The sequence below is a fragment of the Apteryx rowi genome, unplaced genomic scaffold, assembly GCF_003343035.1.
Source record: "Apteryx rowi isolate R43461 unplaced genomic scaffold, aptRow1 scaffold_47, whole genome shotgun sequence".
Taxonomy (NCBI): domain Eukaryota; kingdom Metazoa; phylum Chordata; class Aves; order Apterygiformes; family Apterygidae; genus Apteryx; species Apteryx rowi.
The window spans coordinates 1,531,567-1,555,136 of NW_020450727.1; the positions used below are offsets into that span (position 1 = coordinate 1,531,567).

General features: G+C 65.3%; 1 protein-coding gene across 1 annotated transcript in view; it reads right to left on the minus strand.

Annotated features, from left to right (window-relative positions):
* Positions 1-1,582: 1,582 nt before the first annotated feature.
* Positions 1,583-23,570, minus strand: part of SPEG (SPEG complex locus) — a 44,302-nt gene continuing 22,314 nt past the window's right edge. Inside the window, exons 7-41 of the mRNA XM_026077944.1 lie at positions 22,916-23,127; positions 22,532-22,620; positions 22,126-22,307; positions 19,613-19,873; positions 17,998-18,156; positions 17,532-17,721; positions 16,216-16,445; positions 15,768-15,887; positions 15,201-15,305; positions 14,883-15,089; positions 14,617-14,740; positions 13,961-14,133; positions 13,347-13,459; positions 12,923-13,091; positions 12,724-12,817; positions 12,143-12,343; positions 11,912-11,972; positions 11,608-11,685; positions 11,152-11,324; positions 10,939-10,965; positions 10,520-10,672; positions 9,937-9,979; positions 9,780-9,848; positions 7,324-9,583; positions 6,998-7,150; positions 6,547-6,663; positions 6,267-6,434; positions 5,550-5,672; positions 4,789-4,953; positions 3,849-4,566; positions 3,401-3,640; positions 3,106-3,329; positions 2,561-2,636; positions 2,145-2,294; positions 1,583-1,790 (exon numbers count right to left, since the gene is read on the minus strand). Of these exons, the coding sequence (XP_025933729.1) occupies positions 1,583-1,790; positions 2,145-2,294; positions 2,561-2,636; positions 3,106-3,329; positions 3,401-3,640; positions 3,849-4,566; positions 4,789-4,953; positions 5,550-5,672; positions 6,267-6,434; positions 6,547-6,663; positions 6,998-7,150; positions 7,324-9,583; positions 9,780-9,848; positions 9,937-9,979; positions 10,520-10,672; positions 10,939-10,965; positions 11,152-11,324; positions 11,608-11,685; positions 11,912-11,972; positions 12,143-12,343; positions 12,724-12,817; positions 12,923-13,091; positions 13,347-13,459; positions 13,961-14,133; positions 14,617-14,740; positions 14,883-15,089; positions 15,201-15,305; positions 15,768-15,887; positions 16,216-16,445; positions 17,532-17,721; positions 17,998-18,156; positions 19,613-19,873; positions 22,126-22,307; positions 22,532-22,620; positions 22,916-23,127 (7,835 nt within the window). The remainder of the gene's footprint in view (positions 1,791-2,144; positions 2,295-2,560; positions 2,637-3,105; positions 3,330-3,400; positions 3,641-3,848; positions 4,567-4,788; positions 4,954-5,549; positions 5,673-6,266; positions 6,435-6,546; positions 6,664-6,997; positions 7,151-7,323; positions 9,584-9,779; positions 9,849-9,936; positions 9,980-10,519; positions 10,673-10,938; positions 10,966-11,151; positions 11,325-11,607; positions 11,686-11,911; positions 11,973-12,142; positions 12,344-12,723; positions 12,818-12,922; positions 13,092-13,346; positions 13,460-13,960; positions 14,134-14,616; positions 14,741-14,882; positions 15,090-15,200; positions 15,306-15,767; positions 15,888-16,215; positions 16,446-17,531; positions 17,722-17,997; positions 18,157-19,612; positions 19,874-22,125; positions 22,308-22,531; positions 22,621-22,915; positions 23,128-23,570) is intronic.

The window sequence follows — 23,570 nt, forward strand, 5'->3', positions numbered from 1 at the left end:
GCCCCGCTGCGCCCGCTCCTCGGCGCGCCGGCCCGGCCCGCGCACCGGCACAGCTGCTGCAGCCCTTAATAGCTTTCCTGGCCCCTTCTCCAGCTTTCCAGCAAGCCTCTCAAACCAGCCGGACCGCGGGCTGGCTGCTGAGCCCCCTCTCCCTGGTTCAGCCCCGGGACCGCCCCCAGAGCCCCTCCTGGCCCAGGGGGTCCTGGCTGCGCCCTGCCCGCGCCGCGCTCCCGGCGGGGCGACGGCCCCGGCCCCTCCCAAGGACGGCTCCGAGACGCCACCGGCTGCTCAGGGCTTTTATTGCTGCTCTGGCACGTTGCTTGCTCCAAGCCACGCGGCCGTGGGCAACGCCGGAGCCCAGCAGAGAGGAGGGGGGAGGACGGGGACAGGGCCAGAGACCGCCCGGAGACCTTCTCACCAAAGTCAATAAATAAAGCCTTATCGCTACAGCAGCATCTGGAAGGCAGGTGCCCAAACGCTGCCCCTGTCCCCTGTCCGGGGCGCCCAGGCCACGCTGGTGCATCACGTCAAGACCCGGGGAGGCAAAGGGGGGCTGGTGAGGAGGGGACGCAGCCGGGGCTGGGGCGCGGGGCAGCGCAGGGCCCTGCCGCCGTAGCCGTGCCGTGGCTCGGGCCAGCGGTGGCCACGGGGGCTGCAGAGCCTTGCGCGGCCCCAGCCCCGAAGCAAGCGGTGAGCCCTGGGGTGCGCAGTGCGTGCACGCACGCGCGCGCGTGTGTGTGTGTGCARGGGGAGGTGCATGGCTTGGCAAGGCACGTGTGGGGCTGTGCACGAGTGTGCGCACCAGGGGTGTGAGCGGGCAGGGGGTGCTGCGCAGGGGGGTGTAGGCGTGCACGGGGACGCGCTGGGGTTTTCGGGGACAGGGGTGGGTGTACGTGCACGTGTGTGCGAGCGTCTCTGCGTGGGAACTGGGGCTGTGCTGCTGCCCGCGGCACGGGGCTCCGGGCGGGCATCCGGCTGCAAGCTGGCCCCTCTCTGCAGAAACTGGTGGAGCAGCCTCAGTCCTCGGGTGCTCACATGCAAACCAGGGTGACTGCAGGCACCCCCAGGCCACGGTGGTGGCAGCTCTGGGAGGCCCAGGGCTGCTCCTCTCCCCGCCGTGCTGTGGCCAGAGGCAGCTGCAGGCTGCGGTGAAGGCATAAGGCTGAGCTGGACACCGCAGCAGCACCCACGTGGCGAGGCCGGCTCCCCGCCGACCGCATGGCGAGGGCTGGCCAAAGCGCCGGCGACTTTCCCACTCCCACCTGGGGCTTCCCTCGGCCCCCCCCATCCCCATCGCATCCTTCCCCATCCCTCAGCCACGTTCTCCATCCCTCCCAGCAACACTTCCTTCCAGCCGCCCGCAGCCCGGACCGGCTCGGGCAGCACCTCCTCTCGCCAATGAGGCTGCCCCRTCCCCATCCCTCCCCAGCAGGCCCCGGCGCGGGCGCCTGCCGCCAGCGTCCTTGGCGGCAGTCTGTGAGGTACATGGGCTCATCCCGGCTCCTCGGCCGCCCCGTCCCGGGGCCCCTGGAATGTTCCTTCGGCTCCTCGGCGCCTCCGCAGCCGTGGCGAGGGCACCCGGCTACTGCGGCCCCGGCGGCTGGCCGCCCTGGTAGGAGCGGAGTAAGACCTTGTGCTTGGTGACGGCCTCGCCGCGGCGCCTCTGGTGCTCCACCAGGAACTCCTTGAGGCGGTTGGTGGTGAAGGTGAGGGTCTGGCGGCGCAGCTTCATCAGGTAGGCATCCTGGAGCCAGGCGTTGGCGAAGCAGTCCTTCACCGTGGGGCGGCTCCTGGGGCGGCACAGGTGGCGCAGCGTCAGGGCGCCTGCCGCGGGCACGGGGACCCTCAGCCCCCCRGACCATCCCCAACCCAGCCACCACTGCTTCCCTTTGAGACCCAGTAAGTCCCAGCTCTCCCCCAGGGCAGGGATGGATCCTGGGGTCCTAAGGACCAGGAGATCCCAGAGCAGGTCTCCAAGAGCAGGGTTGGATGCCAGGCTCCTGGTACCCAGGAGATCCCAGGGCAAGGATGGATCCCAGGGGTCCCACTGATGACCACAGGCAAGTCTCTGGAGGGTCCTGTGGGGCAAGGAGCTGCCTGCCAGCCAGGGGCACACATCCTTGCTGGCTGGGCTGGACACTCACCAGGGGTGGACAGAGAGGACCTTGCGGATAAAGAGGGCAGCACTCTGCGAGACATTGGGGTAGAGCTTGAAGGCATCAAAGCGCCCTGCCAGGATGCGGTTCTCTGTCTCGATTGGGTCCAGTTCAAAGAACGGTGACCGCCCGCTGAGCCTGGGAGGACAGAGGGGTGGCATGGACTGGGGTGCTGGGGTGCCATCCTTCATGGCTCTGCCCCCTGCACACCACAGTGGTGGGGGCACCGGAGACCCAGCACCCACCTCCCCCTGGTCAGCCATAGCTCCCCAGGGTGCCTTGGCCCCCAGGTGTGGCTAGGAAGGGCCTGCAGGGCTACGGCATCCCCCACAGCCCACCACCAAGGCTGGGGTTCCCCATGGTGCTGAGCCCTGGGGTGCTCACCCCCCATCTCCTCGTCTTACATGATGTAGGTGAGGACGCCAACACCCCAGACATCCGCTGCAGAGCCCACCGGGTCACCCTTCACCACTTCTGGCGCTGCGAGCAGGGGAGAAGGTCTGTCACACACACAGGGGAGTCCCAGTATCCCTGGCAGCCCACCCTCACACCCCCATCACTCCCAGCTGACACCCTAATGCCCCAACACAGCCCAGCACCTCCAAGGACAGCCCAACTGCCCCACTTACACCCCARCCCTCCCACAGAGCCCAGCAACCCTAAAGAAACCCCCCACAGATACCTCCAGCATCCCAGAGACTTCCCAACTTCCCCCATGGACACCTCAACTCCACCACAGTCCCAGGCCCCCCAGTGCTCTCTGCACAGGCACACACGCACATGACTGCAGGCACAAGCATGCCCCCCATCCCATCCCCATCCCCATCCCCATCCCATTCTCACCCCATCCTCATCCCCACCCTATCTTCATCCCCATCCCAATCCATCCCCATCCCATCCCCACCCCACTCCATCCCCATCTCATGCACACTCCTCGTTCCCCACTCACACATGTACTCCAGGGTGCCCACGCGCCGCCCCAGCTGCCGCAGCATGAGGGGGTTGTAGGTCTGGGCGCTGCCGAAGTCGATGATCTTGAGGGCGTTCATACCCGAGACGACGACGTTGTCCGGCTTGATGTCGAGGTGCACGATGCGGCGGCCGTGCAGGTACTCAAGGCCCTGCAGGAGCTGCAGCACGTAGCTCACCACGTCGTCCTCTGAGTAGCGAAACCTGCGGGCAGGCGGTGTCATTGGGTGGCCCTGTGACCGGTGGCCCCACTGTGGCCTTGCGCCTTCCCGTACCTGTCCACAATGCTGTAGAGGATCTCCTTGCCCGCGCAGTTTTCGCAGATGAGCACCAGGTAGCGGGGGGTGATGTACGCCTCGTGCAAGGCCATGATGCGCTCGTGGTGCAGTGCCTTGAGGATCTCGTACTCCTGCAGCACGCTCTGCTTCCTCTCCGCCTCGTACGGCACGATCTTGGCCATGAAGTGCTTCCCCGTGGCGTTCTCCTTGCACAGCCGGATCACCCCGAACCGGCCTCTGCGGCACAGGGCAGCGCTCAGCCCCCCGAGCGTGGGGCACGGCCACCCGCATGCTGGCCCGGCGGGAGGGCTAGGGGGCAGCCCCAGGATTCACGGGGCAGTGCGCAGCCGTGGAGGGGCACTTGGTGGTGGTGCCCCTGGAGCCGGGGCTTCTGGCAAGCAGCGACACCCCCCCCAGCAGAACACCCCTTCCCACGGCTCCTCACCTCGCCTTCTCGTCCAGGAAGGTGTACGGCTTCTGGGGGATGCCCTGCCGCAGCGCCGTGCTGTCCTTGGCCTCTGGGGCCCCGCTTGGAGCAGGGGGTTCCTTGGAGGACGGGGTGATGGTGGGGGGTTCTTGCGCGGTGGGCGACACGGGAGGCGTTGAGACGAAGGAGGTCACCATGTAGGGGGGCATTTTCCGAGTGAGAGCAGCATTGGGGGTGGGAGCCAGCGTGGGGGCTGAGCTGGGAGTGGTCGATGCCGGGGAAATGGGGGCGAACTTGGAAGGGGATGGAGCACGGTGCTGGGGGGAGCCCCGGGCTGGGGCGAGGGCRGGCGAGATGCGGGCAGACGTGTCCGTGGGAGCCGAGGGGGAGTCGTGGGCAGGGGGCTCTGTGGGGGGCGAGGGGGCAGTCCGAGGAGGGGTGAACACCAGCTCTGGGGGCACGCACACGGTGATGTTGGGTGGCAGCTCTGGGGCCGGTGGTGGCCCCTGCTCGCGGGGTGCAGGCGGCTGCAGGTCCCCTGCCGAGACGCCTGCTTGTGGCGCCCGGCCTGGCTTGTGCGCAACTCCCTGGTGCTTGCGGGGCGGCGTGGTGGGGGGAGGCCCCACCGGCGGCGGTGGCTCTGGCTGCACCAGGGGCGTCTGGGTCGACTGGCTGGAGGCCACCTTCTTGGGTACGGGGACAGCGATGTCCTTCTTGGCAGGGGCAGCTCGGGCGTCTGCAGGGAGGAAAGGGAGGCGTGAACCGGGCACCAGGGAGGCCAGGAGCGGGATGGAGGCAGCGCCACGTTGTCTGAACCCCTGGGACTCAGAGCTGGCCAGAAACCCCCACAGCAGCCCCACACACCATCCCACGGCTGCCCCATACCTCGGGTCCCATGGGAACGGGCTATGGCGCAGCACTGCTGCGGGCTCTGCCCCATGGCAGAGCACTTGCTCACCTGCTGCCTCAAGGTGCACCTTGCCCGAGGGGGTGCTGTAGGGGCCCTGCCCAGCCTTGTTGACACAGGCCACCCGAAACTTGGCGGTGCTCCCGGGGGGCAGCTCCGTCACGTTGAAGTAGCAGTCGGCGATGCTGGTGCTGACGATCTTCCACTCGTGCTCTCCTGTCGGCGGAGGCAAGTGAGGGTCAGGCGGGGGGCAGCCTCCTGTCCCACACCCTGGGCCGCTCCCCAGGGCCACCAGCACCCCACCGAGCCCTGAAGGGCATCAAGGGACAGCAGTGAGACAGGGTCATGCCAGGGCAGCACAGCACAGTGGGCATTGTCCAAGACAGCAGGGACTTTTTGTGAGACCAGTTGCTGTTTTTCCAGATGTAGCTTCCAGAGAAGTATGAAATGTCTCAGCCCCTCTGGGGCATTTACCCTCCCAGGGTTTTTTCCCCCACGGGGTTGTCCATTAGCAGAAGCTAGCATGCAGGATGAATGTGCGGACGTTTCCCAGAAGCCATCCCATAACCATGGTGTCTCCAGTGTGGGCTTCAGACCCAAGAGGCCGGTTTGCAAGTGCATGGGGAGCAGGGGCAGCTGGGCTCTGCTCTGCCTGCCTTTGCCCAGCTCCTGCACCCTGGCCCTCAAACCCAAGGGTTTTAGCCAGGCCAGCAGGGAAGAGCTCGGCGGTGCCCCAGAGCAGGTGGCATGGGTCGGCCGGGAGCTGGACACATTCGGCAGGCCAGAGCACAGCTGGGGGCAGCTCCACATACCGTCCAGCTTGCGCTCCAGCGTGTAGGTGCAGGGGGCCTTGCTCTCCGCAGGCTTCCAGAGCACCAGCACCGTGTTCTTGTACTTCTGGGGGATCTCCGGGGTGCCTGGTCTCCCAGGGAGTCCTGCAAGGGGACAGACAGGGCAGGCTGGGGTGCCCAGCCAGGGGCAGGGCAGAGCAGCTGCAGAGCCAGRGCAGCACAGCATGTGGGCTCAGACACATGGGGCCTGGCTGGAGATGCCTATGAAAAACAGCCTATCCCTCCCTTAAAAGTCCCAGTCTCTTTTGCAGATGCTTGACGCTCTGGTGGTGCTCAGAGCTGGGACTGGAGCAAGGGAAGAGCAAGCCAGGGCTGGAGTGAGTAGGTGGGCTGGGGGCCACTGCAGCAAATGACAGCAGCAGAGTCAAAAGTAGTCTTGCTCCGATTAGCAGGAGATCCCAGGAGCTTGTGAGGGAAGGGTATGGGGCAGCTGTGATGGTCCCCGCACTGCCTTGGGGATGTGGAGAGCAGAGATCAAGTGACCTGCTCCAGTGGGTGCCCCCCAACGCTGGGGCTCTGCGCCACTGGCATCTGGGTTAACAGCCATGCCCAGAGTGTGTCTCTCCTGCCAGAGCTGGGCACCGAGCAGCTGGAGCAGGCAATCCCCAGGGCCTGGGATGTGCTTTGTCCCCTGTGGGGTGGCACCTCTGTCGCCCAACGTCTCCCCAGCATCCTTACGTGCCACAGCTAGCGTGCAGGAGCTGATGGCTGTGCCCAGGGTGTTGGCGGCTGCACACTCATAGAGCCCCGCGTCCTTCCTGGAGACCTTGGAGATGGTGAGCATCTGGCGGCCGTCCTTGCAGGAGACGATGTTCAGCACGTTGTCCGACTGCAGCGACCGCTTGTCTGCAAAGCGGAGCAGAGAGAGAGATGCAAGGCACCCTGCGCGTGTGCCTGTCGAGGCAGCACAGGTAGCCCCTGGGCCGTGGGCCCACACCACGCCGCGGCAGGCCCCCACCTTTCATCCAGACAATCCTGGGGGTTGGGCTGCCGGCAGGCAGGCAGCAGAGGGTCAGTGCGTCGCCCTCCAGCAGCACCTGGTCCTTCAGCTTGATGTGGAAAATGGGGGGGAAATCTGGAGAGCAGAGTGGGGCACAAGGGCAAGGTAAGGCTGGGGCGTCAGTGGGGCATGCAGGCAGAGCCCTGCAGGGACCTGTCCCCATCTCAGTCCCCATCTCTGCAGCTGCAGGCAGCACTCAGGGCTCTCCTCACCCTCAGGGATTGCCCTGGGGTCCCTGAGCCTGGCCATAAACCCCCTGAGCTGGGGAGCCAAACTGCAGAGAGGGGCTGTGAGCCCCAAGCACGGCTCCTGCACCTACTCCCCTGTGCCCCATCCCAGCCCAGCTCCTGTGGGTGCTGCCACGGCGGGTGGCAGGACTCTGACGTGTCCCCACCAGGGCTGTGCCTACCAGACTCGCTGCGCACGTGCTGCCGGCCAGCAATGGAGCCATCCTCCTGCAGCAGGCTGGATGGGATGTTGGGCTGTGAGGCCACCTTCTCCTTCTTGAGCCGGGACAGGCCCCAGCGTTCCCAGCGGGACCGTTTCTGGCTCTCACCGGCACCTACGGAGACCCGACCCACGTATCAGAGGCAGTTGAGAGCTGGGGACAGGGGCAAGCTGGGGGTCTTGGGATGGCCATGCCCCGCTGCACCCAGTCCAGGGACCCTGGCAGGACAGGGTCCACCCCAGGGTGAGTGCCACCCACCAAGGGGTGCCAGCAGCCCCCCAGCTCACCTTTGGCAGAAGCGGAGGAGCGGGTGCTGCCCTCCGACTGCAGGGACTCGGAGGAGGGTGCGAGTGCCGGGTGGGGGCCCACCTGGTTCTGTGCTGTGATGCCCACCTGCCGCAGGCTCTCCCCTTCCGAATTGGCCCGACGGAGCAGGGACAGGCGCTTCTCTGGGTGCTCCTTGGCCACTTCGTCCTCTGGCCGCTCGTCCGACAGGCTGCGCAGCCGCGAGGAGACCCGGTCCATGGTGGCGCTGATCTTCCTCCGCACAGCCACCACCGGCGACTCGCTCTCGCTGGCACCCGGCTCCGACTTGAGGCTTTCTGAGTCCCTCCGATCCTTGGAGCTGCCCAAGCCCAGGCTCCAGGAGAAGCGGCGCCCACGTGTCGGGGTTTCTCCTCCTCCTTCTTCCCCCTTGGCCTTCTTCCTCTCTGCAGGCGGTGTCCGCTTGAGGCGCAGGCTCATCCTCCGGATGAAGCCACCATCCTTCTCCACCTCGTGCAGGTCCTGCACTGACTTGGACTTCTCTGCCAGGCCGGTGGGCCGGCTCTTGCGCAGCTCCAGGGGCACGCCGGCTGGCGTGGGCCGGTAGATGCCCTCATCACGGGATGAGGCGCTGGCCAAGTGCCGGTCCTCGGAGCGCGACCGGGTGAGGAGCTTCAGCCCGCGGCTGAGGGACGATTCCCGGCTCCTCTTGAACTTGGCCTCGAAGACCTCCTCTGAGTCGATGTCCTCGATGAGCAGGGAGCTGGAGGAGCCCATGGGCTTTGCCTCCCTCCTCTCTGCTGGTGCTGGTGCCGGGGGCTCAGCAGGGGCAGGTGTGGGGGGCTTGGGGGCTTCCTTGGCAGCTGGCTCCCCGACTCGCGTGGCTCCCATGACTTGCATGACCTCCGCATAGGAAGACATTTTGGGGGCTTGRGCACTGGGAGCAGAGGGCCCTGCCTGCTGTGGCATGGATGCTCTCACCCCAGCAGCCCCCTCCCCAGGCCCCTTGCTGGCTCTGGTGGCTTCAGCCTTGGGGGGCACCTTCTCCTCATGCCCCTCGGCCACAGGTTTCTTCCCCACAGCGGCCACAGCCACTCTGGCTCCAGGTTGGCCCCGTTCCTCCGGCACRCGACTCCTCTCATGGGCAGCCTTGGCTGAAGGGGCCCGGGGGAAGGCAGTCTCCAGTGCAGGGGGCAACGGCTGGCTTCTGGCATCCCGTGGCATGTGGGGTCGGGCGTCGGAGAGGGCCGAGAGTGACGGGGACTCCTTAAGCCGCTGGGCCTCCATGTGAGCCATGGGGATCTCCAGGGGCGCCCCAGAGCGGCGGTGCCGGATGACGGGCTCGGCATCGCCATGGCTGAAGGAGCTGCTCTTCTGCAGCAGGCGCTCCTGGGGGAAAAGCTGCGGCGAGGTGGCCTCGCTGGACGCCGCACGCACCAGCCGGGGCCCTGCTGGTGCCGGCTGCTCCAGCCGCGGTGGCCGCAGTACCTTCTTGTCGGGACTGACACCCAGCGTCTCCAGGAGGGGACCCCGCAGGCCACTGACCTTGCCGTCCATGGGGCTCCCCCGCAGCAGGCGCTGGCGCATCAGCTCCAGGCGCTGGGCATGGTCGTCCTCGCCCAGGCCCCCCTTCCGGCGGGGCAGCTCCATGGAGGCCGCTTTGGCTAGTGCCCTGCGGGGCTCCTGGCCCAGCTCGGCCCCCTCCTCAGCCCCCGGGGGGTGGCTGAGCAGCAGGGCACCATCAGCGGAGCTGCCTCGCTTCAGCTCGCCCCTTTGGGCTGCCCTGCGGGTGCTCTCCGGGGACTCCAGGCTGGAGCCTTTTCTCACAGCTTTGCGGGGATGCTCCGGCCGCTTCTGGGCCTCAGGGGCTTCCTCATCAGAGGAGCCGGGTGCCTCCGCCTCTGTGCAGGGCCGCCGTGGCACTGCAGCCCTCGGCCTCTTCCCCAGGGCCACCACTGGTCTCCCTGCACCCTCGCTCTGCCACTCCATGGCGGACACGTCCCCTGGCACAGCTACCTCCTCCCGCAGCCCCTCGGCTGGCCCCATGGCCTCATCGTCCGTGGGGATCTCATTGAGTGACATACGGGAGCCGGAGAACTCCACCTGGTGTGGCATGGGGATGAAGGGTAGCTCGTCCAAGTCATCCGAGTCGGAGGAGGACGACAGAGCTGGAGACTCCTTGAGGTGCCGGGGCACTGCGATGGACAGGTGGTTGGATGTGTCCTCCAGCAGCTCAGGGATTGGCCGCAGCACCATGTTGCACTTGTAGCTGATCTGCGAGCGCTGCAAGGGGCAGTGAGGGCTGCATCAGGCCCAGGCAGATGGCCCAGCACCATATAGTCCAGTGCACAGCATCACCTAGCCCTCCACAGCACCCCATCCAGCCCGGCAYATGGCATATCCCTAGCCAGCATCCCTCCTCACCCTGCCCAGCTCACAGCCCTGCCTTTACCTGCCCTTACCCTCCTCCTGCCTTTACCTGCCATTTCCGACGGGAAAGGAAGAGCTTTAGGTGGTCAGTGCTGATGACCTTCCCCTTGGCCAGCGTCTGCAAGAAGAGAGGAGAATATCATCGCACAGACCCTGCAGCTGCCTCAGAGGGATCCCACTGCCTCCAAGTCTCCGACCAGACTCACCTTGAACCAGGGGTGCTCCAGGGTCTGCTCTGCATTGGGTCTCCTGTGAACCAACACTGCCAGGTGAGAAACACCTGGGCTGGGGAACTTTGGCCAGCCAGGGGGAGGGCAGGAGGGTATGGCAGGTGGGTGTCCATGCTGCAGGTCCCACCCTCAGCAGGCTGAGCTGGGTGCACTGCCATGCATCCTTCCTGCCCTCAAGCACCCCAAAAATACATGGGTCACTACCGTCCCTTAAGCACAAGGTTCATGCCGTAGGAGTAGCAATGTGGATGGGGAGAGCATCACCCTGAGCTAGGGCACGGGAATTGCACCCAGCTGCGCCCTTGCAGCCCCAGCAGGCCCCATCATCTGCATTGTGCTCTGTGCTGCCTTGACACGCCCAGGCACCCATCGCTGCCCAGGAATATGGCCCTGGGGTGCCCCCATGTGCAGCCCAACTTCCTCCCACCCAGCCCCACGCCCACCACTCCTCCGCCCCAGCCCTCTCCACTCCCTGCACACTCCCTATCCTGGAGCCCACTGTCCATGTGGCCAATGCCATGCGCTCTTGGGAGGGGACGGGGGTCCTCACACCACTCACAGCCTGTCGTTGACCAGCACTTTGATGACAAAGCCCTTGGCTTCCCGTGTGAGCCCCTGGAACATCCTCTCCTCGAAGGCCACGTTGTAATTGCGGATGTTCATCAGCGTGGTCTTGTCATTCTCGCCCACAAAGGGGGAGATCCCTGTGAGGCTGCCAAGGGAGGGGACATATCATCAAGCCATGGGGATATGGGGAACAGCATGGCAAGTTCTGGGGACACTGGGAACCGAGGGAAGGACCCTGGACCCCAGCCCTAGTGCCACAGGGGAGGCCAAGCCAGGCCAGCCTGCAGTGGCTGTGAAGGAAGCTGAATTTGCAGCGAAGTGTGCATGACCCAGACCCCAGCACTGAAACTGCTAATGGAGCAGAAAGGGGGACCCTTCTGTGGCTCCCTGGGGGCATGATGAGGCACTTACCATAGGTAGGCGATGACYCCCACCGGCCTGCGGAGAGGAGAGCACAGTTACTGCACAGCACCAGTCCCCCAGCCTTTGGCTCCCTAACAGCCCCTCGGGGCCAGGGCTCGCCCCAAGCCTCCCAGGGCACTCTCTGGTGCAGCCCTGCACTCTCCTGGCTGCAGCAGAGAGACCTGTGCCCAGGATCCAGCCTGGCACCAGGCCTGCTCTTACCAGACATCGGTGACACTGGAGATGGGGCTCTGGTTGACGATCTCGGGACCCACGAACTCGGGGGTGCCATAATTGCAGTACTGCGGCTCGTCGGGTGTCAACTCCTGCGCATTGCCGAAGTCACAGATCCGGACTTGCTCACTGCTCGAATCCGCCATCAGGAGGTTTTCTGGCTACAGGACAGTGCAGGCAGACGGGAGCTTGGCAGGAGGCTCTCCTGCCGGGGAAAGGCAGGGCAGGTACTGCCCACAGGGGAGAGCAAAGGGCATGGGGCAGCTCCCGAAAGAAGCGATGGGAGCAGCTAGCCCRGGAAGGGGGACAGGGACAATGAGGAGGTGGGATGTCTCCCATGAACAGGACCTGAGCTTGCCCTCCAGTGTGGCAGAGCTGTGGGCCCATGTGTGCCAGGGCAGGGAGACATGGAGCAGGACGGGGCTGGGAGACCCCTGCACTCACTTTGATGTCCAGGTGCAGGACTTTTTGCTGATGCAGGTAGCAGATCCCCTCCAAGACCTGCCGCATGTAGGACCGGACCTGTGAGAGATAGAAGGGGCTGGGGACACTGGCTCCAGGCAGGAGCCTGAGCATGGATCAGATCCATGTGGGGCAGGGGACCAGTCCTGCGTGGAGGAAACAAGGGGGCTGCAGCCTCCCTTGCAGCACATTGAAATGAGCCCTGCAGGTCCACTGGGCTGGGATAGATCCCAGTGTCCCCAGGCTCCCTCTCTACCTGTCACTTGCCCCCCTGTGGATCACCCACCTCGGACTCGCACACCGAGGGCTTCCTCGCCATCCTGTCCAGCAGCTCGTCCTCAGCACAGCTGGGCCCTGGTCAAGGAGCACAGAAACGCCATGCCCAGCCATGCTCTGCACCCTCTTTGGTGCCTGCTCCTCCGCACCCCGCTCTGCCCATCCACCTGGCCCCCAGCCTTCCCCTGCACCCCCAGCGCTGCATGCCCCCGAGCTGCGCTGGGCCATGCCCTCAGGATACAGCTCCATGACCATGATGACGGCATTCTTCTTCTCAAAGGCATCGTGGAAGAAGACGATGCGCTCGTGGTCAAGCTGTGAGAGGATGTGCAGCTCCCGGCGTGCTGACTGCTTGGCTTTGGTCCTCCCAGGGACAAACTTGGCRGCAAAGTCCAGCCGGCTGCTCTTCTCTGTCACCCTCCGCAGGTACGAGAAGGCCCCCCTGCAAGGCAGTGATGGGGGGTGATGAGGGGGCAATGGGGAATAAGAAGATTGGTGGAGAGGCTTGGAAGGAGCCTAGCAGGAGGCCAGGAGACCTCCCCATTCCCACGGCAGCCTGGGCAGGTTCCTGCTTGGCAGGGAGCTGCATGCACCCCTGGCAGCCCTCCAGGATTGTCTTCAGGGAGATCATAGGCCTGGCTTCTCTATGACTGCCCCCGCTCCCCACTCTGAGCTACCACTTGTGCCCCAAAATGGCCATGACCCATCCAGCACAAGGATCCAGTTTACCAGGGCCAAGGAGCTCAGTCCCTGGGGTCACAGCCCAATGGTGCAGCCAGGCTCCAGCACCCCTTTCCCTGCCACATCCCCACCTCTTTGTACCTCCCAATCTCCTCATGCACATCGTAGTAGTCGGTCAGGCGTCGCGCCTTATGCAGAGCATCCTCCTCCATCGTGGCATCGGCAGCAGGCTGGGCTGAGGGAAGGAAAGGCACTGGCAGGGGCGAAGCGAGGTACCAAGGTATCTGCCCGGCAGGGCTAGGGCACAGGAGAGGGTGCCGCGGGAATGGCCCGGCCATACCTGTGCGCACCACGAGCTCTGCCTTGCAGGACACCTCCCCAGCAAGGTTCCTGGCTGTGCAGGTGTAGACCCCACTGTCAGGCTCAGCGGCACCCAGCACCACCAGGGAGCACTCGTTGTCCTCGTACACAAAGCTCAGGTGGCTGCTCTCCTCCAGCAGCTCCCCATCCTGGAGGTGACAGTGGGTTCAGGGGGGCCCCATGCCACCCCAAGCGGCTCCCAACACTGTCACCCCTTCCCCGCAGACAGGGCACAGGGAYGGGCTGGGGGCTTTGGGCACGGGGCGTATCTTGCATCACTGGGGCAGACGCAGACCCAAAGCCCTGTCACAGGAGGATATGTGAGGCAACGGCAAGGAGCAGGCACTGTGGGTCTGGTGGGGGAGGTTGTGGGTCAGGAAGGGTTTTTTGGGGTGCCAGCCCACCTTATACCACATGATGTCCGGCAGTGGCTTGCCCTCCACCACCACGGCAAAGCGCGGCGTCTCGCCTTGCTGGGCATCAATGTCCTCCATGATGGACTCAAAGCGCGGCGCCTCTGCCGAGAGACGGGGCGTGGGGCACCATGGGGAAGTGCCACCCCCCTGGCACAGGCATGGGGCACTGTGGGGTACTGCCCCCATGGTGTACGGCTGTGGAGCACTGTGAGACAGTGCCAGCCCAGGGCATAGGGGCAGGGAGTATCAAGGGGCAGTGCCACACCAGTGCACATGGGTGTGGGGCACCATGGGGCAGTGCCACCCCACAGCACATGGCATGGGGCACAGTGGGGCCATTACACATGGTTGTGGGGTCCTGGGGAGCAGTGATGCAGGTATGGGACGTTGTGCAGCAGTCCCCCAAGGCTCATGGGCATAGAGCACCATGGGGCAGTGCCACCCCATTATATACAGGTATGCAGCAGTGCCACATATGGCATGGGTAAGGGTCTCTACGGGGCAATGCCAGTCAAGGATACCTGGTCATGGGGCACTGTGCGCAGGGCCACCCCCATGGCACACGGGCATGGGGCACCGTGGGGCAATGCAGGGGCACCTACCTGCGAGGCGGAGGTGGAGGGTGCAGTRGGCAGTGCCGTGGCAGTTGCTCACCTCACAGGTGAGTGGCCCCACCGCCCCGCAGCCCACCTGCAGCAGCCTCAGGCAGTGCTGGTCATCATCCGGCATCATCACCTCGCACGTGCCCTCCTGCTCTGCCAGCACCACCCCACTCCTGTGGGTACACGCTGTCAGCCTGCCACCAGCCCTGCCCCATATTCTACCCCATGGCCACCTCCTATCCYGTTCAAAGCTCCCACCTGCAGGCCCATAGACAGCTCCACCTCACAGCCGCACAGCCACCTCCCAAATCACAGTCCCACAGCAGCTTCAGACCCACAGCCCCATGACCAGCTCCTGACCCACAGACAGCCCCTGCCCCACTGTAGTCCGTAGCCCCCACAAATAGCTTGCACCCCGCAGCTAGCTCTGCCTCCTGGACAGCTCTCAACCCTTAGTATCCCTCGGACAGCTCCCACCCCCTGACAGCTCCACACAGCCCTGGACATCACCCTCCAGCATGCCCAGCCCCAGCCCCAGCAGAGGACCCCCCCCCCAGCTAAGGGCTACATGGGCAACTGGTGTGGGATTCCCTTTGTGCACCCCATGGGGTGATGCTGGGCATGGGGCAGGTGATGGGCACAGCATCATGTCCTACCTCTTCCAGGTGACGGTGGCCTCCACATGGTTGATGGTGATGGTGATGCAGGCCGGTTGGCCCTCCACCACGTACACCAAGTCTGGCTTGTCCAGGATGACTGGGGCCTCCTCCAGGTAGGGACCTGCCATACACATTATCACCACCGCCTCCAGACAACACGCCACCCAGTCCTGGGCTGCTCWCCATGCCACCAGGGACGGAGACCCCTCTGCATCCTGCCCCTCTATCCCAGCACCCCGCCCCCTCCCCACCATCTGTCTCACCCCGATCCAGGAGCTGCATGGGTCCCACAGGCGGGGAGGGCTTGCTGTTGGTCTTGGGGGTGGCAGTGATGACACGGAAGAGATACTGGGCACCCTTGGTGAGCCTGTGCACTGTGTAGGTGGTGTCCCGCACACCAGCCGCCAGCACCATCCACTGTGTCGTGCCCAGCACTTGCATTTGTACCACGTAGGTCACCGAGGCAGGGTCTGTGTGGGGAGAGAGTCAGTGCACAGCCCCCAGCCTCAAGCCTGCCTGCACACCCCGTCACACTGCTGAACACCCCTGCCTGCCCCATGTCCTAACCCCTGTCCCCTCACCTATGGCAGTGTCCAGCCACTTGGGTTTGTTCCACGTCAGCGTGATGGCTCTGCCGGTCACTGATGCCACGGTGGGTGGCCCATCTGGGGGGGTCGGCACCACATCTGCATGGGAGAGGCAGGGAGGTGTGTCAGCCACTGGGAAACATCCATCCACTACCAGGCCCGTGCCCTGGCATGGCCAACACCAACAACACTTAAAGGGTATTTCCCTTGTGCCCTGGGAGACATGGGCTKGAGGGAACAGACTGGGCCAGCAACACTCCCTGGAGACCCCAGACACTGCTGGGGGCTCAGCCTGGCAGGGACTGTGGGGTTAGTGCTGACAGCAAGTCCCATGTGAGGTCTGAGGGCCAAGGATGGGCCAAGATCCTGCAAGGTGAGGACTTCATAACTAACCCTGCTTTGAGCAGGAGGCAGGACTAGGGACCTCGTGAGGTCCCTTCTAACTCGAATTATCCCATAATCTGACCTTTTGACCTTGCTAAGGGACACAGACCCCCCGGGGCACAGCCTGGTGGGGTGGCAGTGAGTGGCTGTGAAGCCCCAGTGGTGCCTGCTCCTTACCTGTGACGTAGAGGTGTGCGTAGCATGTGGCCTTCCCTACTTTGTTGGCAATGACACTTTTATAGACACCGGCATGCGCGTGGCTGACAGCCGTGAACACCAAGCGATGGATATCCTTATCTGTGGGGGCACGGGGGGACACAGGGAGGGAAGATCTCCATCAGCAAAGYGGCACAGAGCTACCTTCCCAGCAAGCCAGTCAGGTGGGGAAGTCAGCATGCAGAGTGGGGTGTGAAAGTTTAAGAGGTGATGCCTCCTCCCCTGGGGGCCGCAGGCACAGCTATAGGGGCTGCACCGTCCCCACTCCCTCCACCCTGGGTGGGTGCCACTGCAGTGCCTGAAGCACCTCCCGCAAGTGCTGGCGGATGGAGCCCTGGTGCTGAGCACTGCCAGCCCTGCCACAACACAAGCGGCCTGGGCATGCAGGGAGGGTGACAGGGAGCCCTACACTGCATCATCTTGCGGTCGTCGGTGCTGTTGATGCGGGAGCCGTTGTGGAACCAGGAGATGGAGGGGTAGGGCAGCCCGGCCACCTGGCACTCCAACACCGCCTCCTTGGACTCCACCACATCCAGGTTGTGCAGCGGCTTGAGGAAGTCAGGCATAGTGAAGCACTCTACCTCGTTTTCTGCCTGCTCCGGCTCCTCTGGGATGGATGGCATCTTCTCCAGCTTGGAGCTGCGAACACCAACACATGGGCTCTGCATGAGGTGCCTGCAGGGTGCTCCCAGCCCAATCCACTGCGGGGCTCCCCAGAACCACGTACGCTGCCTGGCAAGCACCAGCACTGCTAGGAGTGTGACTAGGGCAGGGACATGCCATGAGGAGGGGCTGGGAGCATCCCTGGAGAGTCACAGAGCCTGGAGGTATTATGCGGGAGGGCACCCCATGGGTGCACTTCCCAAGCAGAAGAAAGGCTGTGCTGGGGAGATGGGCTCATGGGGACAGATTGGCAGGTCTACTCCATYCTGCAAGGTGCAACACTCCCTTCCCAGCCCCAGCAGAGATTTGAGCAGCCCCTGGGAAGCCGACATGACCATGCAGGACTGGGTGATGTGTCCTACCACCCCAACAGGGACACTCTGAGCTGTCATTCTCCATCTCACAGCTGCAAGGACCACCTTGCAGGGAACCCCCCAGCTCCATTGTGGTGCTCCTTGCAGCAGAGACTGTGGKGGGGGCTGAGGGCCAGAGGGGCATGTCCCAGGAAAGGGAGCAGTCCCCGAAGGCCCAGCTCTGCCCCATCGGGACGGCATCCCCAGCTGGGAGCTGATGTAGGATGGAGCCAAGCAGGGACGTGACTGACTGCAGCCGCAGCAGGCCAGGGGGCGGGAAGGCGGCTCCGGAGCGGCAGTGAGAACAGCATCTGGGCCAAGTTCTCACAGAGCCGGAGTGGTACGGCACACACAGCCCAGCACGGCACAGCTCCGAAGGAAAGGGCAGCTGGACACTCCAGGGAGCCCCTGGCACGCAGCAGTGCCAGGCTGTGGGCAGCAGGACGTGCTGTTGGTGCAGCTGCTGTGGGGCTCACCCTGAGGCAGGGTGGCCCTGTGCACCCCAGGGAGCAGGGCTGGGGGGCCCAAGGACACCCCCTGACTTGCTGGGAGGGATGTGTGGCCCAGGCACACCTGGGAATTTCCTCAGCTCCTTGCACAAGCCCATTATCCTCCAAATCCCACAGGGTAGCAAGCAGGGAGGATGCAGTTCCCTCCATCCCAGGGAGTCCATTCCCCTCTCCCTGGAGACCCCTATCCTGGTTCTTACATCTGGGAAGCRGCGGAGGGCCGTGGTTCCTCCACATAGAGCTCGGCAGAGCACTCCACGTGGCCGTGGGCATTCCTGGCGGCGACTGCATAGTGCCCCTCATCCTCACTGCCCACATGCACGATGACCAGCGAGTACAGCCCCCCGTCCCGCTGAATCCGCACGTTCTCCCCTTCCTGCACTGGCTGCCCTGCATGGAGACATGCACATGGCATCAGCACCCTCCTGTCAGCCCCAGGCAGGGCAGGAGCACGGCAGAGCCCTTGGTACCCCCTGCAAAGAGCCCAGCGCCTTGCAGAGCGCCTTTCCCTTCCAGCATGGCCAAGAGGCAGCCAGGAGACAGGCTGGGAGAGCTGGGGAGAGCTGGGATTTTCGTGCAGGGCTGGAGGGGGGGATGCAGACCCCCAGCAGGATGGGGATGGAGGTCTTGCAGAGCCCCGGTTGAGTCCTGGGCTTGGGGGATTACCAAAGTGGGTCCAGGTGATGGTCGGTGGGGGAGTCCCGCTGATCATGCAGTCAAAGCGTGCCGTCCGCCCTTCCACCACGTCCAYGTCCTCCAGCTTGCGCGTGAAGAGCGGCTGGACGGAGGGCCGCACCGTCAGCCGGGCGCTGCAGGTCAGCTCGTCTGCAAGGAGAGCGGGCAGGCGTGAGCCCCAGCGCTGCCAGCCCCTGGGACACAGCGGGATCGGGCAGAGCACCACGTGCGTGTGGAGGGGCTGGGGTGGGCAGGGAGCAGTGCGCGACCGTGGGTGCTCTGGGGGCAGCGTGGGCAAGCTGCAGCCCAGCAGCCACCATGGGCCCGCTTGTACCCAAGTGCAACTCCCCGCCTGCCTCCATGGACACCCAGTCAGTGGGGCTGAGCCCTGGTGTGCTGAGTGCAAGGCCCTGTCCCTGCACAGAGTGTGTGTTTGTGCATTCCCCAGGAGCCCTGAGTGTGTGTGTGTGTGTGTGTGTGTGTGTGTGCAAGGTCCCCATGCACAGGGCTGGGGCTCTGCTGGCAGGTGGGTGCCAGTGCAGATGCCGGCTGTCCAGCAGGGCAGGAGGTTGCCATGTCCTCACCTTATGGTGGTGGAGGATCACAACCGCGGGAGACAGGCTGCCCTATCCTCTTGGGGATGGGGCAGTGAGCCTGAAGCAGGCAGCGCCAGGAGATTCATGCCCTGGGCAGCATGGGGCTGAGTGCAGGCTCTGTGCTCCAGAGACACCACGCTCAGGCACAGCCTCACCTCCCTGGGCCCCAAACTGCTCCTGCGCTTCAAACCTGACCTCTGCAGACACACGACCCCCTCTGGGGTGGGATGCAATGGGTACCAGGTGCTTCAGGCAGAAGCAGAGMTGCCTCCTGCACCCACAGCAGCCCAGGTACTGCAGAAAGGCTGCACGGGCAGGCTGGGGACAGGGAAATGGGAAAGGGACCCTTTGCCACTGTGTAGAGGGACCCTGGTGAGACTGAGCTCTGGAGGCAGAGGCTGTGCGAATGCACAGGCACAGGAGGCTGGCRGGTCCACAGGACGGGGCTGCTGGGGGCATGCAGGGCGCTGGGTCCTGCTGCTCATCCTCGGCTGCAGCCAAGGACATGGCACACCTGGCCTGTCCCCYGTGCCACCTCCCAGGCCAGCAGGGAGATGTTGGCACCCAGAGCTGAGCCACCGGGAGAGGAGGGCAGCTGGACTCCAGAGCTATGTACAGCCGCAGCGAAGGAAGACAGCCAGCTTGGGGTGCCTTGTACAGCCAGGGTGCAAACTTCTCCCCCTGCTTTTCCGGGAGCCACATGCATGCTGGCACAGGAGCTGGCTGGGGTGGGCTCAGGGCACTGGGACTGAATGCAGCCATTCCCCTGAGGGTGCCGGAGAGCCCAAGGATGAACACACACCAGGGAAAGGCAGACAAGCTCCCCAGCTCCCAGAGGCAGAAATCACTCTCTGTCCCACCAAGTTTCCCCTCCAGCACTCACCAGCTGCATCTTGTGGGGCCAGAGCCCCAAGCCTGTGGGCTCCAGAAGGGGGGCTGACCTCCCCCAACGCCACGCCAGGGCCAGGCCCCGAGCAAGACCCGCTGCGGGCTGCGTGGCCACCGCTTACCTTTGGCCGTGCTGAGCTTGCAGGTGTAGATGCCGCTGTCGTCCTCGTGCACGGAGGTGAGCAGCAGCTTGCACTTGCGCCCATCAAAATGCATCTTGCATTTGAGCAGGGCGGGCTGGAGCAGCCGGCCCCGCGACAGCCAGTCCACGTCCATGTCTGGCGGGCCAGCCACCAGGCACTCAAAGAGCGCCAGCTCCCCCGCCCCGACCACCACGTCCTGCAGGGGCGCCACGATGGCCAGGGACTGGCACTCGGGGCGAGCTGCCCAGGGGAAGGGGGGAGAGAGAGAGAGAGAAAGAGAGACGCGTCTCAGCAACTGGAAAGCAACCGTGGGAGGTGGCGGGGCCGGGGCCGTGCGGGCCGGGGGCATGCGGGGACGGGGGCCCGGCGCCGCGGGCAGGGCAGGGCAGGGCAGGGCAGGGCAGGGCAGGGCAGGGCAGGGGGTGCAGGCACAGGGGTGGCGGGTGCAGCAGGGAGGAGGTGGGGGCGAGATGTGGAAGCAGAGCTGAGCCGGGGGCCGGGGGAAGGCGACCGGGGGGGGTGAAGGGAGGTGTCCGTGCCAGGAACACACCACACAGCGCTTTACCAAACAGATTTTATTAGAGCTACAAAAAGGGTCACGGCCTCGCAGCCCTCCCCCTGCCAAACCCCACTGGGGAGAAGAGACCYGGAGCCGGGGGGCGCCTGGTGGTCCCGAGCCCTGGGGATGCRGCAGCGGATGTCTCGCAGCGGCCAGGCTGCCGTCTGGGCTGCCGTTGCGAAGGCAAAGGGGCCGAAGCCCTCCCTCCCCACCACCGGCGCCAGCCCCCCTGCATCCGGGGCAGGGTGCCGCGCACGGGGTCCCCGGGTCTCTTGTCCCCCGCGCGCCCAGGTGACTGCTCCAGAGCTGCCACCGCACCAGGCCCCTTCCCTATGTCTCAGGCTGGCACAGTCCCCGCAGAGGCGACTGGGGGCCAAGCTCCCTGCTCCCCTTCCCTTGGCAGCGAGGAGAGGAGCAGCAGGACACACAGACACAGACAAACGGACAGAGCAAGAGACAAGACAGCATCGTACAGCCGCCCTGGCCCGGCTCAGGGGGTGCCTGGTGCTACCCCACGGCTCCCCCTGCCCCGCTGCTCGGCCTCGGTTACGCCTCCCCCCGGCCATCCAGCGAGCCCATGCCCGCGGTTGAGGGCCCGCGCGTCCCCGCGGTGTGTCCAGGACGAGGCGGCGGATGGAGCAGAAGGTAATAACACAAGGTGAGGTCCACTGCCTAAGAGGTGTCCAACTAAGAGCCCCGCGGCCGCGGCTCTGAGAGATGCACCCCCTTATCGTACTCCCCCTGCGTACAGACAAAAACCGCAGTCAGCAAGCGGAAGGGTTAGTGCAGCGGAGACGGGGCCGGCACGCACGCACACGCCAGCGCTGGCACGGGGGGGCGCGAGCACACGCCGACACGCAGCACCGCACAAAGCCACACGCCGAGGGGCAGGCAGCCCACGCGCCCGCAGAGCAGACGCCCTGCCCGGACCCAGCCTGGTGCCTCTCCTGTCACCCTGCACCCCCTGCTCCTGCCCCTGCTCGGGCACGTTTGCAGCTCCCCCCACCCTCCCCGCGCTGCTGCGCTTGGCCGGAGGCTCCCAGCAGGGTCCTGGCAGGGGCTGCTGAGCGAAGGCCTCCCTCGCTGGGGTGCAAGCAGTGCAGGGGCAGCACGGGCACGGCCTGGGGGGCTCAGGCAGGTGGCAGCAGGGAGGACCGGGGGCAGCAAGGCACACAAAGCAAAGGGCGAGAGAAGGAAGACAACATCGCTCATCCCCGCAGGCTCCTTCCCCAGTTTCTGGGGACGCTGGGAAGGGCCTGGYCCTTGGTCCTGAGCTCCCCATTTGCACACATTACATTAGAGGACCTAGGAGGAGGCCTGAGCCCACAGCAGGGCTCAGGAGGGATGGCAAGGGCCACGGGCTGGACAGGCCAGCCCTGTGCATATGGGCAGGACCCGCTCTGTGCTGGAAACAAGCAGGGAGCAGACACCTCCAAGCTGTCCCGTGGCCGGGCACACAGCTTGCAGGCTGTCTGGGGCAGGGAGAGAGGGAGCTGCTGGCACGCTGCGGAGATCTCCCCTGCAGGGCTGCCAAGGGCGACAGCCCTCTGCACAGCAGGGCCACAGTCCCAGCCATGGGCACTGTGTGGGGAYGGGGGAACACGGGGGGAAGCCAGGCCGCGGAGAGCAGCAGGCTCTGGGCCAGGCCGGGGGCCCTGGCGCAGCGGGACCCAGGTTAACAGGCCCGTGGGAAGTGCTGGTCCCACGCAGGGCCGGGCATGCAGATCTGTGGCTCTACTGAGGCTGTCCTACTCTTCGCTTGAGCCTGCTGTGCTGTGGCAGGAAAGGACAGGCTGGCTCTTCCCCTGCTCCCAGCAGCACTGCCGAGAAGGGGGGTCTGCAGCGGCCCCTTCTCCACCCAGCTCATGCAGGGCACTGGAGCCGGCCAGCCTCTCGTGGCCAGGGGAGCTGGGACACGCRCTGGGAGCTTTACCTCTGACCTCCAGCTTGGCCTCGCACTGCTTCGTGCCATACTCGTTGACGGCCTTGCAGGTGTAGAAGCCAGTGTCGGTGCGCTCTGCCGCCAGGATGTGCAGCGCGAAGAGCCCCCTGGCCCCCTCTGCCTCCTCTGCATGGTGCCGACGTCCGTACTTCACTGGCTGCCGGTTCCTCAGCCTGGCCGGGGGGACGAAGAGAGAGCAGGATTATCACACTCAGCCCTGCAGACCCAGCTTGGTTGTTCCCAGAAGGTCCCCATCTCCTCCAGCCCCAACCCTCCTCTGGACCGGAGCTCCCTGCCTTGGGGCTGCTCCGAGCTGGCAGTCCCCAGACGAGGAGTTCTCCGTGCCCGGCTCCTCCCTGCACAGCCCAGCCGTGGCCCAGTGAGCATGGGGACTCACCAGTAAATGATGGGCTTGGGCTCCCCACGGACGCGGACGCTCATGCTGACATCCTGCCCCTCTAGCACCGACTGGTCTGACAGGGCCACCTGGGGAAGCAGGGGGTTAGAGAGCCGCATCTGCACCCAGGGTCAGGCGTCCCCATCACTGCACCTAGGGTCACAGGTCCACTGCCACGACAGCAGCCCTGGAGCACCACAGGTGCCAGGGGAGCTGGCTGGGAGCAGGCTGCCCAGAGCATGCAGAGCCGACACCAAGCATCCTAGGCAGGACCAATGCATGGTAGGAAAGACTGACCCAGCGCCTCCTGGCACAGGGACCACCTGGCTGCGGTCATAGGGCATGGCTCCTTTCTGCCAGGCCCCGGGGTGGGTGTCAGCTCACCTCAAAGGTGGGTGCAGCCTTGAAGCTGGTCTCGGGGGAGCCGTGGACAGCCCCATGCTCTGCTCTAGGCTGTAGCTTCATGGCCGGCCGATGCTGGGGGGTCCCGGAGTCGGGGAACTCTTCCAGGGGGCTCAAGTACTCCTCATCCGACGTGATGGGGCTGACCTGGCCGAGGGGGGGGGCCAAGTTCCCATGCCTCTCCACGGCGGGAGCTAGCACAGGGAAGAGGCTGGATAAGGAGCTGGCACCAGTCAGAGCCAGGAAAGCAGACCAGGACACCYCTCCCCACCACCCTGCACCCCGGGGGACCAAGGGACACCCATCCCGTGGTGCGTCCTGCTGGGGAGCGGTGCAGAGGCAGCCAGGGCCCAGCAGCGAAGGGGTGCCGAGCTGCGCAGGGGGAGGGAGTGAGAAGCACTCCACTGGACGATAAGGGGACGCGATATCCCGCAAGGCGACAGCAGGGCTCAAGTGGCTCTTACGCAGCAGGCCACGCTCCCATCCTTAAGCTGCCCGGATTCCCGGAATGGCTGCCCCTGCCCCGAGCCGGGAAGGGCTGAAGGTGACATTGGCAGCTGCGCTTCCCTCCCAGCCCAGCCGACGGGCCGCCTGCTCCGGGGGTGGCGGGGGGCCCGCACCTGCCTGCGCAGGGAGC